The sequence below is a fragment of the Haliotis rubra genome, unplaced genomic scaffold (assembly GCF_003918875.1).
Source record: "Haliotis rubra isolate DU_JTF1 unplaced genomic scaffold, ASM391887v1 Scf2244, whole genome shotgun sequence".
In the NCBI taxonomy this organism is placed as follows: Eukaryota; Metazoa; Mollusca; class Gastropoda; order Lepetellida; family Haliotidae; genus Haliotis; species Haliotis rubra.
In genome coordinates this window covers 7,173-22,210 of record NW_025766275.1, presented here as the reverse complement: position 1 = coordinate 22,210, position 15,038 = coordinate 7,173, and the positions used below count along the sequence as shown (strand labels likewise).

Genomic DNA, 15,038 nt, shown 5'->3' with positions numbered 1-15,038 from the left:
CTGTCTTCAGTGTAACACGACCATAGATTGTGATAACTGTATGGGGTCGTTTCGTGGTAGTAACTGCACAAGGATATGCCTCACGTGTACGTCTGTACCTTGCCTGTCTTATGGTAACTGTACAGTGGAATGTAGAGACGGTATTACTGGAGAAAGGTGCGACATCACATCTGAGAAAACGGGTTCAGACAATGACGTCTTTGATCACATCTCTGAACTGATCAGGAATAATGGTAAGTCTTATTTATGTTTCACTTAGGAGATACCATGACCATGAAAGTGACCGTTACAGTTATGATGCATGCTTGACGTCACCCTGGAGTGTCAATGCGTCATGATGACTAACATCATACGCTTCTGTTTCAACTGAGCGTCCGTCCGTGGATTAAAACCATGTTGTTCTGCTTCAGAAATACGGTATCACTATGTCATCCGTATTAACAAACTGCTGGTGCGTTGTCGTTATCTTAATTCGAGATTGAGAAAAAATACGCCTCAAGAAAGGTCTTTTGTCTTTCGTGGCATTTAAGAACTGTTGTGATGAAGAGTTGGTGTGTTTGTAGATAACGGCTACAGATGAACAACAGGTTAGGAAAGAGCTATTGTGGATAAGCTTTTATTAGATCATAGTAAGCTGTAGGGATGTAATAACTTTGATTTATGCCATTGTCTATAAACACACCAACTATCAGCAATGTGATCACCCTATACATCAACCTCTTCAAATGAATAAACTCAAATATCCTTCATGTACATATTCTCCTTATGCATAATCATGTTTTGATAATGGTGTCAGCATCTAAACCGAAACGTCGCATCTATTGCAATGAAGAAGTTGTCAATCGATAAACTTGTTCCGCTTGAAGAGAAGTTTTCATACGTGTTGGAAACTTTGAAATATATCCGTGTTTTCAGTCGTATGAAACAAAGCTTTATTACCACGAATAGAATGCAGCACGCTCCCATTATGCTAAAATTATTCTGCATTTGTCAAACATTTTGTATTATCTGTCTATATATGGACAGATATACTAAAAAATAGTTCAGTGGTTTAATTTGATGTTTCTTCCATTCCTGGCCAGTGCTCTTGCCTTGCTAATAGCCCTGTCTGGTTTCATCTTCTGGAGATGCAGGTTTGCAGCATCTTGATACGTTCTCCGGGCTAAATGTGTGTCTACATGCCGCTAAGGTAATACAATCATAGGGAGAAATAATACATGTCATGATATAAGGGTTCATTTCTATTTTCAAATATTACTATCTATGAGATGACAAGGTCTTAAGGAAATTGCTGTAAGCCATATTCATTTTTTGTGATTCACTTACAAAATTAAATATTAACCTTTCCACAACTTCTGTTCAAATTTTACTCCAAATATCACGTTTCAGAAATTGAACAGTATTTGACTGTTGGGTTTGAAATGATTTTTTTGTTAATTCAGCAATCAGTGTTAAATTCAGATGGCTTATTGGCATTTATTAAAATGTGATATAATTATGACAATCTATAACAACTTCTTCAGGATACATACACACTGTTTCAGGGATGCCTCTTTCCCTATCATTTAACATATTCTACCACCTTCTCACTCACTTGAACTGTTTATCCTTGATATTCCTGTAGGTTTATGTAATTATAGAAATATATTTATGGAATTATCTTCTCTCAGTAAAGTGCAGGTACTAGTACATTTTAGAGTTAAGTCCAGTTTAGGATTCGAACGAACACTCTCAGAGTGAGGTTCCTAATCACCAGCGAGCAATCTAACTCACTTGGCCATCGAGGTATCCACAAAATGGGTCCGACAAATGATCACGAATTTGCCACCCCTCTGACAAGTTTATTCCTTGTCACAGATTGTAAATGCATTTTATTGTTTAAGGAAGCTCCAGGGAAGCAGACTGGTCCCAGTAGAAGCAGCTATTGGTTACTTAGAAGTGAGGCACTCCAGGGAAGAAATGGCGGAGCAATCTGGGGACATTTACGATGAGATCACGGATGACGATGTGAATACTGACCATGCCAAACTGAAAGCATTGCTCTCGTCAAGGCCTAGAATGCCCCACCTAACCATGAAGGTTCTGCTTTTGTCGAGGATGACTACACCTTGCCCACAGACTCTGAAGTTCAGGAGATTCCTGGATGTCCACAAGGGTATATAACACCATTACAAAATGTCTCCTGTGCAGACAGGTTTCTGGAGGATCGACCTCGTTCTAATTCTGATGCCCCTGATGGGACTGAGAACAGTATTGTCATTCAAATGGGTCCCCAACTAAACAGAAGGTCGACCCAAATAAGATGGCAACCGCAGTGGAGGCTGTTACATTTACTCAAGACATCACAGCTACAACACGTCAGATCATGGACGATTCTTTTAAATGAAGTAGGTTTGATGAACCGAACTCCCTGGAAACGTGCTGGTTTAGGAGAAGTTTTGTTATTGCTAAGTGCACCAACTATTGATTTGCCCGGCTCATCTTGACTCATATACCAAACATTGACCTAAAACATAGTCCATCTTGAAGTGGTGACCAAATACATAGTCCATCTTGAAGTAGTGACCAAAGACATAGTCCATCTTTAAGCGGTGACGAAAGACCCAGTCCATCTTGAAGTGGTGACCAAAGACATAGTCCATCTTGAAGTGGTGACCAAATACATAGTCCATTTTGAAGTAGTGACCAAAGACACATTCCATCATGAAGTGGTGACCAAAGACATATTCCGTCTTGAAGTGGTGACCAAAGACATATTCCATCTTGAAGTGGTGACCAAACATCCATCTTGAATTGGTGACCAAAGACATAGTCCATCTTGAGGTGGTGACCAAATACATAGTCCATCTTGAAGTAGTGACCAAAGACATAGTCCATCTTTAAGCGGTGACGAAAGACCCAGTCCATCTTGAAGTGGTGACCAAAGACATAGTCCATCTTGAAGTGGTGACCAAATACATAGTCCATCTTGAAGTAGTGACCAAAGACATAGTCCATCTTTAAGCGGTGACGAAAAACCCAGTCCATCTTGAAGTGGTGACCAAAGACATAGTCCATCTTGAAGTGGTGACCAAATACATAGTCCATTTTGAAGTAGTGACCAAAGACATATTCCATCATGAAGTGGTGACCAAAGACATATTCCGTCTTGAAGTGGTGACCAAAGACATATTCCATCTTGAAGTGGTGACCAAACATCCATCTTGAATTGGTGACCAAAGACATAGTCCATCTTGAGGTGGTGACCAAATACCCAGTCCATAACATGAGATGGTGACCAAATAATTTATTCAATACAAATGGTAATGAGATATGCTCTCATTAGAGCACAGATATGATCATACACACACTCAATAATGGGTACTAACACTATCACAAAGTGATTACAACAAAAATCCTACATAAAACAGTTTACTTATAGGAGACGTGTGAGTCAACATCACATGTCCCTGTCCACGGTGGCAGTGCTTGACCATGCGCTGCAATATTACTAACTATCTTCTAAATCTCTAGTATTTGCATTATAAAAGCATTATACAAGAATGTAAATTTATATACAAAAGATGTCTTAAGACGAACCAACCAATTGCACAAATAATGAGATATTGGATACAATTAGCACTGGACTTCTTAAAGCTGATATAAAATCTATCAAAGATATAAAACGACCACGTCCAAAATATGGTCTCGATTATCTGTCGCCACAGATTCTCAGAGACATTTTATGCAGAAGAACATGAAAAGCTTACTGCCTGCAGACGCACAGCAATTCTCTGGCAAAGAAAATCATACTTATAACGCAGTCTGCCCTTGAGTAGTGCTCCAAGTGATGTGTTAACCACTAGTGAATGTCAATGTCTTGCTCTGAATCATCCACAGTATTATATTTGCTCGGAGTATCGTGGACCATCTCTTCCTGGCAATGATGTCGCCAAGGCGGTTAATCGGTCTGTAAGTCAACAAAATACCATTAACATGATAGCAAACAATGTGCGTGCGTGCGTGCATCAGGATTAATCAATAAAGTATTCAGGTGCAAAATCAAATAGTGCAATATCCTTCTATCATCATGTTGCTAATACAGTAAGCTAGGTCTATAACGAACTTGTGAATATAACGAACTGTCTTTTCTTACCCCGCCTTCTTACTGCTATTGTACAATCCACAATTTAACCTGATCTGTAATTAGTCTCATATGACCGCATAATTCGTTGTGAATCAGTATCGTAATTGTAATATATTGTATCTGTGACGAGTCAGCAGAGTGCACATTTGTGCTGGGAAAACCCTAGAAATTTTACACCTATATTAGGGGCATGCGCTTGGCTCTGTCATCTTGTATTACGTCAAGAAGAGCAGTTTCGTGATCGATGTTCATCCTTGATTCCCAGCCTAGGCTTATTTTGATAGCCTGATCACTGTTGCTGCCAGGTGAACATTACCGTGAAGGCCTGTGTTGCTATAATCACTGCTTTTGTATTATATTGCCAGTTGTATTATATTGCCAGTTGTATTTGTACTGCCATGGAATTTGTACATTGACATTTGTACAGTATTTTGGCATTATAAATATTTTGCAGTAATTCGTATTGATTTCTAAAGCTATTTAATTAAAAGCGACAAAACATCCAAAAGTAAGTCGATTGTACAATCCAGCTATATCATGAGCCCGTGTGTGTTTGTTTCACGCTACAATAGTCCAGCTCTATGCAATAAACAAGAAGTTTGATCCATAAAGTCGTTAGCTTTATTACTGACCCACCAACTTCTACAATGTCGAACATTCCACCGGTGTGTAATAATCGAGTCTGGACCAGACAATCCGCATTCGTGACCCACTTGTGTTATTCCGGGACAAGCCGAATAGCGACTCGTGCCCCTCTGGAAGGATTTCATATTGGCGCATGAACATCAGAACTACTTTAAACAAGAACGATAACTCTATCCCTGTTTGATTCCAATGTTTCTTAATATCACCGAAGCACATGTACATTGCTAGGTTGTTGTTTTGGTGGTTTTTTTTACTTATTTATTTTAAAGAATTAAATCTCTTTGATACAACTAAAAGAAGAAGAAAAACATATCTGTTAAAGACATATTCTAATGTAATTATTACCAGATATTCACCTTATATTGTCAATTATGTTAATTTTCTTGATAGGGTTTAATCATCACAAATGGGAATTGTTATATTGAATATACAAAAAAATATTTTTTCAGCTACATTAAATCCCAAAGCAGATACTCAAAAATGACTTTAAAATATTTCTCAAACTGAACATTCGTGTAACCTTGCTGTCACACCCCTGGTTGAATTTCAAATGAATTAGCTGAAAAAAATATGAATGACCAAAAACAGTCAGACTAAAATATCCCCAGAGCTATGACATATAAGGCCAATGTTAAAGATTAAGGTTGATTAGCAACATACAAATACGATATTATTGTTTTGAAACTCGTAGCGATTATAATTACATTTCCTAAAATTGGTCAAAGCGCACATACAATCTCCATAACAAGCCCGCAAGATCGTCAGAAATACACTCAATTGCACCATGAGAGCAGTTATGTCAACAAACGCACGTGCGTGTATTTGAATCTCTCACCGTCAATCGCATGATTCTTATTAAAAACTTCACAATAGGCAGCAAAATCCTTTTAGCTACGTTCTTTGTACTTTAAATATGACGATATATATTTGTCATGATTCTTTAAACAATGACATAATGTCATAAACGATTTAAGTACTCGGGATTATTTTTATCATAGCACCGCGCTCATTTACGCTCATTCTGATTGGTTTGTCGTATTTTCACACCTAAGCTAAGATACATAGCGTTCACTGACATGAACGCTATGCAGCACCTCCATAGGCCGCAATGGTGGAAATCCTTTGTCGCACTTTCGCGCACTCGTTACGATTTTTGCGCACGAAAAACTTATATGAATTACTTATTTGTGCTTATACCTACACGTGCGCCCTATTTTCGTTATCAAAATATCCAAAATATATATTTACAAGCCATCAAACATCTCAGTCGATCGCTCACATATGAGCGGGGCCATTTTGAATCACGTGACCTGTGACGCGAAGGGATATCCCTCCCAAAAATAGTAACACACGTGTTCCATACCTCGTTGCTTGTTGACAACACATTTTCATACATTTTAGGCAATTAAAACGATTGTATGGAGATTTTCGTTTCCAATCTAGACTGACTGACCACCCCTGCTTTTTCAATAGCTGTTTTCAAAGGAATTGCTGGTGAGTTTTCAATGCTTCATATAATATAAGATTATTGCTGTCACCTTCACAGTTCCATGGGTGTCTCTGTACTACTCCTGAATATTTGCCTTCAAAACACAGTTTACTAATAAGACTTATTAGAATTTAGGAATTAAATAATTAACGAGTTCACAAATCAATTATCTATAAATTTCATTTGTACCATATAACCTTAAATATTTCTCATTTCACATTTCTCCTACCTTCATCATCATATTTATTTCCTCCTTGGATAGGAGATTAGATGTTGATTACATCAATGGACAGTGTTTTTCATCATGAATTATGAACAAATACTAAAACAAGGGGATACATCTAGAAAGCAATTGTTAAAAGGGGAAGGATCATTCAAATTGCAGCACAAAGCCAAATGTCAAATTATTAAAATGAGCTCCGCCCGTCCGTGCACATTCGTCTTTTCCGGAGCAGAACTTCAAAACCGTTCACTATTTCTTCACCAAACTTGGCACATAGATAGATCTGGTGGTCTACTGGTGCCTTTTGGTAGTTTGGGATTTCTGTATAAAATATTTTTGTGTGTGTTTTTCATGGCAACAATTTCGACTTTGACTGAAATTGGTGGTATTGTTCTTTTCAGGAGCAGAACTGTAAAACCGTTCAATATTTTTCACCACAAATTGGTATAAATATCAATCAGAACCTTAAGTGGTGCCTTGGCTATTTGCAGATTTTTGACATTTTTATTTTTCTCGGTTCCATGGAAACAATTTGGACTTAGTCTCAAAAAGTAGGGGTGGGCTTCTTTTCCGGAGCAAAAATCGAAAACCTTTCATTATCTTTCAACAAAACGTAGCAGATATATGAGACAGATCTTGAAGTGGTGCCTTTTGTTATTTGCAAAGTTTTAGTATTTATATTTTTCATGATTTCCATGGAAACAATTTGGACTAAGTAAAAAAAATCTAGTTGGACTATCAGTAACTGTCAGATGATTTGTTCTTTCAAATTTCTGGAGCCTGGGGGGATTTGTCATCTTTTGATGACTCTTGCTTTGATAAGTTATAGCAGTGAGTTTCACAAAAAATAGACATGTCGTCAAACACAAAGCTGTAACTATATCTCTTCTATCCCTTTGTTTTTCTCTTGAACTTGCCCTTGCAATGGGCACAGACAGTGTCATCCATGATTTCTTCTCTCAACTTTCAACCTTGAATACCAGTAAATAAAGTGCATATCAATGTTAATTATTAATTATCACTTTAATTTAACATGAGTTTAAACTTATACCTTCAAAAGAATAAACTTCATGCACAATTTCATATCCTTATCATTGTTAATGTTCTCAATAAACATCTAATTGCACCTTGAAAAGTAGACTTTCTAAACTAACACTTCATTGATAATTTGGAAACCTGCTATATTTGCTGTCAAAAGATAAGAGGTACTGTTATGTTTGCAAATGAAGTTTCTTCAACAACAAATAAAATCCTTCTTTCCAATCGTGTACGCACAAGAGTTTAAGTATGATATGTGGCATTGTGCTGTAATTTGAATGATCCCCTCAACAATTGATTTATTGATGTATCTCCTTATTTTAGTATTTGTTTATAATTCATGATGACAAATAACACTTTTGGCCACTTGGTTGCTAATATGGAAATGAAAAGATTTGGCAAGGTTTGTAGCTGGTGCTTGAGACCTAATACAACATGGAAATATTTAAAATATTATACAAGGTAGGAGAGTTGTGAACTGAGAAATATTTAAGGTTTTGGGTATACATGAAATTTATAGATAATTAATTCGTGAACTCATTACTTATTTAAGTCCTAAATTCAATTAGTAAACTGTGTTTTGTAGGCAAATATTCAGGAGTAGTACAGAGACACCCATGGGAACTGTGAAGGTGACAGCAATAATCTTATTTCATATGAAGCATTGAAAACTCACCAGCAATTCCTTTGAAAACAGCTGTTGAAAAATCAGGGTGGGTCAGTCAGTCTAGATTGGAAACGAAAATCTCCATACAATCGTTTTAATTGCCTAAAATGTATGAACATTGTGTTGTCAACAAGCAACGAGGTATGGAACACGTGTGTTACTATTTTTGGGAGGGATATCCCCTTCGCGTCACAGGTCACGTGATTCAAAATGGCCCCGCTCATATGTGAGCGATCGACTGAGATGTTTGATGGCTTGTAAAGATATATTTTTGGATATTTTGATAACGAAAATAGGGCGCACGTGTAGGTATAAGTACAAAGAAGTAATTCACATAAGTTTTTCGTGCGCAAAAATCGTAACGAGTGCGCGAAAGTGCGACAAAGGATTTCCACCATTGCGGCCTATGGAGGTGCTGCAATTGCGTTCATGTCAGTGAACGCTATGTATCTTAGCTAGGGCGAGTGGTGACGAATGGACAATCCGTTAACAGAACATGTGGTGTTCATGAAGCATTATCAAACAGAAATACTACCACAATTGGGAGCACAAATCATAAACTTATAGGCTAATCACTTGTTCGCCTAATAAATCGAGAACGTATGGCACAAGTCAAAATGGGGAATGGCATTGGACATCATGTTAGTCACTGCTACATAAAGTTTTGAAATGCCCTTCACGTGGCTATTATAATTTTCTACGAAATTTCTTCTGAGTCCTCAAAAACTGCTGTAACCTTGATCGAACAACTTCTGAAGGAAGAGACGTATGACGCTCTATTAAATCATGATAAAAACAGCATGCTCGACTGTACCTCAAATTTGTGAAGTATATAACAATAATGCTCGACGTTAAGGGAGGGAAAGCTGATCTTGGTAAGTTAAAATCACCCCTTATGTCATACAGCCTTGTGAGGCTTTTTCTTTGTCACTCTGTATCTTTATGGAAGGGAGTTGGCTAGGTGATGGTTATGGATCATCTGTATTAGATCATCGATATACCTGAAACTTAAGTTATACTTCTTGGCCAAATTTGATTTTGGGAGTCCGAACATTGGCTTGAACTTTTCTATGAAGTTTAAAATTCGTTTTACTTGGTCCGAATTTTGAACTTGATGACAAAGAAATATTGTAAATTTACTATCGTTTCCTTTTCGCACAGACATCGGATTTCAGGACACTTTATTTGTTGTTTATGGACACGAACCCGAGCTCTGAAATTTTCTGATTGACCAATATACTGTTCATTACAGCCTGTGCATGTTATGACATATATTATGTTTTTGGAAGAACAGTCAAAATTCTGTTTTACGTAGAATTCTCCGTGTCTCGTGAAAGTTACAGAGTGTCCTTCAACAATATGTCGACACGTTCCACAGTTACCTCTGTTGCATCTAGACACAGTAGGATTTGGTACATTATGGGTTTTAAAAAAAATAAATTTGGCTCTTGTTTTTCAGATTCTGACTTTGTCTTTTGCTATTTTAAATAAAATCAGAAACAGATTCACGTGGAGGGATGTGGGGTGGGAGTGTCTTAGACGGCGATGCGTACCTCTTGTATTCATGTTTTCATATTTACAATGCAGTTGTTAACTGTATAGCATTTCAAGTGTTGGTTTCATACTGCTTTTTCAAACAATGACACGCCTCGAGTATTTGGTAATAGCGGCAGTTGCTTACATTCTGACTGTGGCCACCGTCAGGGAATTGTGCTTGTGGTTGTGCAACAGCAACTTCTGTCTGCGTTGAAGAATCAGCAGCTACACCATGAAATATGGATAATGTATCAGTGACAAAGTTAATAAGCCATGTCTACATTCTCCAATTATACACATTACACACGTAGGAGATAAACATGAAACATACGTTAGGAAATTTGAACAGACATATCCCTCCCCCCCCACCCCAACACAAACATACATCCATACACACGCACGCAAGCACGCAAGCACAAATACTATACGTACGTACATACACCCATCCATCCATCCATCCATCCATCCATCCATCCACACACACACACACACACACACACACACACACACACACACACACACACACACACACACACACACACATACATACATACATACATACATACATACATACTGGATTACACATTACCTTTAACATCGGAGGTCAGAGGAGTGCTTTCAGCCGACGATCCGCTGCCTGAACCGTGCAACCATTCATAAGGCATTAATGCTCAGAGGAGGTGATAGATAACATAATACACAAGCAACTGTCCAGTACATCGTAGTACTAAAACATTTGCCAAGGTGTGTTATATTACATACAACACACCATTCGTATAGAAATATATTAATTGTACAATATAGAACAAGTTTTATGGATAACAACTTTTTTATTTCGTGAGGTGCGACGTTTCGATTCAGATTCTTGTACCGTTGTCAAGCAAGAGTGATACATGAAGTGTAGGAGCTGCATATATATACTGTATATAAAAATGAGACAACAACATAATAGACAAAGAAAACAACATAATTGCCATGATTGGCTAAGCAGTAAGCTGAAGAAGCCAGTGAGTACACAAAAGGATAGTGAATGGAGGCCAGAGATGTAGTTACAATGAGATGTTTGAACAATAGATGCGATGTTTATACAATAGATTGGGCTTGGTGGAGGAGTGGATCATAAGCTGATGGAATGAAGTATCCTTGGTCGCGGTTGATGGTGGGCTTGTGGCGTTTGATGTGAATGGCTTCTGTGAGCTTGCGTTTAGGTGAAGTCCGTTTGGTTGTTGGCGAGAATGGTGATGTCGGACCACTCTATTTGATGATTGGGGTTAAGCTTTGATGTGGTCAGAGATAGCTGACTTGGTGTCGGAATTAGCAACAGAGGTGCGATGTTCTTTGACTCGGGTGTTGATGGGTCGGGATGTTTCCACCTATGTAGCATTGTCCACAATCACAGTTTATTTTGTAAATAACACATTTCAAGTTGTTGTTGTTGACGATGGGTTGTTTTCTTCCGCTGGCATGGAGGGAGGAGGTTGTTGCAGGAGGCTGGAGGACGCTGAGAAGGTTGTGTCTATGCCTGCCTGTTGTTCAGGGAGTCGGCTGATTTGGTGTGATGGTTTTGCCAATGTAGGGGAATGGATGTTATCTTGATGGGGGCTGATTCTGGTTTAGATCTTTTGGCAGGAGGTGAAAGCGTTGCTTCGATGGTTCTATTGACTATTTCAAGGTGGGTAGTGGTTGCGTTCACAAAGACTTTCCTCAGGTGTTTCAATTTCTTCCTGTAGGTTTGTAGAGCAGATGTTTTTAGCTCTTCTGGTCAATGTAGAGATGACGCCGGTCTTGACTTTAGGGGTGGTTGGAGTTGTAGTGGATGTATTGATCCGTATGGAGTAGGTTTTCTGTACACGGAGGTCTGGAGTTGGTTGCTGGAGGTGCGGGACACAAGGACATCAAGGAAAGGTAGTTGGTTGTTCTGCTCTGTTTCGATGGTGAATTTGATGCGGGGATGGTGTTATATACAGTATATATATGCAGCTCCTACACTTCATGTATCACTCTTGCTTGACAACGGTACAAGAATCTGTATCGAAACGTCGCACTCACGAAATAAAGAAGTTGTTATCCATAAAACTTGTTCTATATTGTACGTCTCAACTTCTAAAATGCCACCTCAAACAAGTTATATTAATTGTGTCACACTGAGATAAATGTTACGTTATGCATATGATAACTGCTATGTTTAGCATCCGATTGTATATCAGTGTGTCAGTTGACCTATTGTCACCACGAAAGCCTTGAATGCTAGTACAGTATGTAGTAAGAAATATTCGTCACTGGCAGTGGCATGCTAACAATAACTCGTGTTCCACCGACACAGATACTCACCCCCACCCCACCCCCCTACAGACAAGCATAATATAAAGAAATAGTTTTTTACTTACAAAATGACAAGTTGGTCATACTTATATTACGAATGCTGTTGAACTTACCACTTCCCCTTTTGTCCTTAATGTGTTTCAACCTGGCAACAAATAATTCCACGACTGTTAGCATGTAGAATGTGCTCGGAGCTATGGCCTACATATGCCGAAGGTATTACTGGTAAATTGTCAAAGTCATCCGGAGCAGAGGGATGTTACAAGTATATTTAACTATAGATACGTTAGTGAACAGAAGGGGCATGACATGAGAGACAAAATATCAATTCTTGCTAATACACAGAATTTATCACTGAGAATACCAAGACAGAGACAAGTCCATTACAGGCGTCATAATGAAATATAGAATAACTACATCTAGATGGTATTCGGAAAATTGATTGTAAACAAGTGTGTACCACAATATAATCTAAGAGATCAGGGAGAAGGTTGAAATGTTTATTCCTGTGTAAACTGTCCAGCTGTACACAATATGTGATCAGTCATGAATATAACATCATCGATCCTTCAGCTGGTTTCATAAGGGTTGAAGCTGGGTATGAAGACTTTGAAATAATGAAATTACCATTTCCTGCACATTTTGTGCACTCCATACTTGCGAGCTACAAACAAAACAGCACACACTGCCATAGTAACGAGAGCGCCGTCAGTCGTACGACTACTGGACCCTGCAAGACAGACAGCTTGTTATAATAATATTTTGTGTATGAATCTTTGTAATTGTGATTATTTTCATAATCAGTAACAGATCCTAAACATTTGTTTGTGGTTATGTAAAAGGTACAAAATAACAGTTTAAATGCTTCTATCCGTGGTTTCTATTGAGGACGAACAGCTTACAGGAAGCTACCAATGTATAATATCTACAGTGTAACCACCCTAGCGAGGACGGATGTAACAGTGCTTGTTGGAAGCTGTCAGTTTTAAGTATCTACGGTGTAACCAACCCAGTGAGGACGAACAGCCTTTTGGAAGCCACCATAACATAGTATCTACAGTGTAACCAAACCAGTGAGGACGGAAGGCTTTTTAGAAGCTACCATTTAATGATTATATATCAGATACAGTGTAACCAATCCAATGAGGACGAACAGCATTTTGCATGCTTCGATGTACAGTATGTGCAGTGTAACCAACCCATTAGGGACGAAGAGCTTTTTGGATGCTGTCTGTACTGTATAACCGACCCAGAAAGGACGGAACAGCACCTGATTATAGGTAGCAGTTTATAATATCTACAGTGTAACCAACCCAGAGAGGACTGAACAGCACCTGATGATAGGTAGCAGTTTATAATATCTACAGTGTAACCGACCCAGTGAGGACGGAACAGCACCTGATGGAAGGTGTCAGTATATAATATCAACTGTGTAACCGACCCAGTGAGGACGGAACAGCACCTGACGGAACGTGTCAGTATATAATATCTACAGTAAAACCAGTGTATGAAATAAGGCACGTCCGACCGACCGAGACGGGCTAGATTTCCTACGGACGGTCAAAATTTACAGCTAGCCAGCCCGATGGCCTGGTAATTTTTTTTAGATATTCCATACATCTGAGTAAATTCACCATGTCTTGGTGTCTGATCCGGTTAAATCCATTTTGGGCTGGTAACATTTTGAAGTTACCAGCCCTGATGTCTGGCTAGGTTTTTGGCATATTTCATACATTGGTATAACCGACCCCGTGAGGACGGAACAGCACCCGATGGGAGGTAGCAATATATAATATCTGCAATGTTACCTAAACTCTGTGAGGATGCACCAGTCCCTGTTGCTTCAGAATCATCACGGCCTTGATTAATATCTGCATTGAAACATTTTTAAATACTTGAAATTTTGGATTTAAGTTGGAGCACAAGTTAATTCTAAGACGGCCATCACACTGGTAAGGGTATGCAGAGAATTAGTTTGCTTACAATACAGTGTAGGTTTGAGAAATTCGGATCGTATTTAGGTTAGAAATTAGAACTTTTACACTGTTTAAACTGATATAATCCTTTTTTAATCTATGAAAGCGTGGGAAAAGATCACTGACAAATCTTAGTTACTATACCTTTTGTAGATTCCTTGTGAGTAGCGCAGCTTTCATTACATTGTCCATTACGAAGACACGCTGCAGGGCATGGTATGTTACACAAGGTACCATAATATGGCGCATTCTGGCAGAATGTCTTACATTTGTGGTTCGCATAGTTACTTCCACAGTTGGGGCATTCTGTCCTACAGTCCTGTCCCGTCCACCCACTGCGACAACAGTCACATGTTTTGTTCACCTCGTTGAAATTGAGGCATCTATCCATGATTCCAGGTAGGGGGAATCCTGCAATCATATGGTAGCTTGTTTATCATAGCTACTTGCCCTGAGGGTTCAGGCCAAAGGTTGTATCAGGGGCAATAATACTGAATACGACCAAACAATGCCTCTGACCTTGATAACTGGTATTGTGAACTCAGACAACAATGGCAGCATGGACAACACTGACAACATGGACAACAAGAACAACACAATATAAACAACACTGACAACATGGACAACACAGACAACATGGACAACACTGACAACATGGACAACATAGACAACACTGACAACATGAACAACAAGAACAACACAATATGGACAACACTCACAACATTGACAACACAATATAGACAACACTGACAACATGGACAACACAGACAACAAGAACAACACACACAAAATGGACAACACGGACAACACACACAACACACACAACACGGACAACATGGACAACACACACAACATGGACAACATGGACGACACACACAACATGGACAACACGGACAACATGGACAACATAGACAACATGGACAACATGGACAACACAGACAACATAGACAACATGTACAACATGGACAACACGGACAACATGGACAACACAGACAACATGGACAACATGGACAACA

The 15,038-nt window shown here is 38.7% G+C and overlaps 1 protein-coding gene across 2 annotated transcripts; it reads right to left on the bottom strand.

The window, feature by feature from the left end:
- Positions 1 to 3,535: 3,535 nt before the first annotated feature.
- On the bottom strand, positions 3,536 to 14,474 carry LOC124277619 (scavenger receptor class F member 2-like). 2 transcript variants are annotated; one of them, XM_046713343.1, is made up of 7 exons: positions 14,167 to 14,474; positions 13,855 to 13,917; positions 12,674 to 12,776; positions 12,160 to 12,191; positions 10,314 to 10,361; positions 9,870 to 9,949; positions 3,536 to 3,949 (listed from the first exon to the last, which is right to left on the bottom strand). In XM_046713343.1, the coding sequence occupies exons 1-7, from the start codon at positions 14,441 to 14,443 to the stop codon at positions 3,941 to 3,943; spliced, it is 612 nt and encodes a 203-aa protein (XP_046569299.1). In that variant the 5' UTR covers positions 14,444 to 14,474; the 3' UTR covers positions 3,536 to 3,940. The 2 variants fall into 2 exon arrangements, with proteins under 2 accessions (XP_046569299.1, XP_046569300.1); XM_046713344.1 differs by lacking the exon at positions 13,855 to 13,917.
- Positions 14,475 to 15,038: the final 564 nt, after the last annotated feature.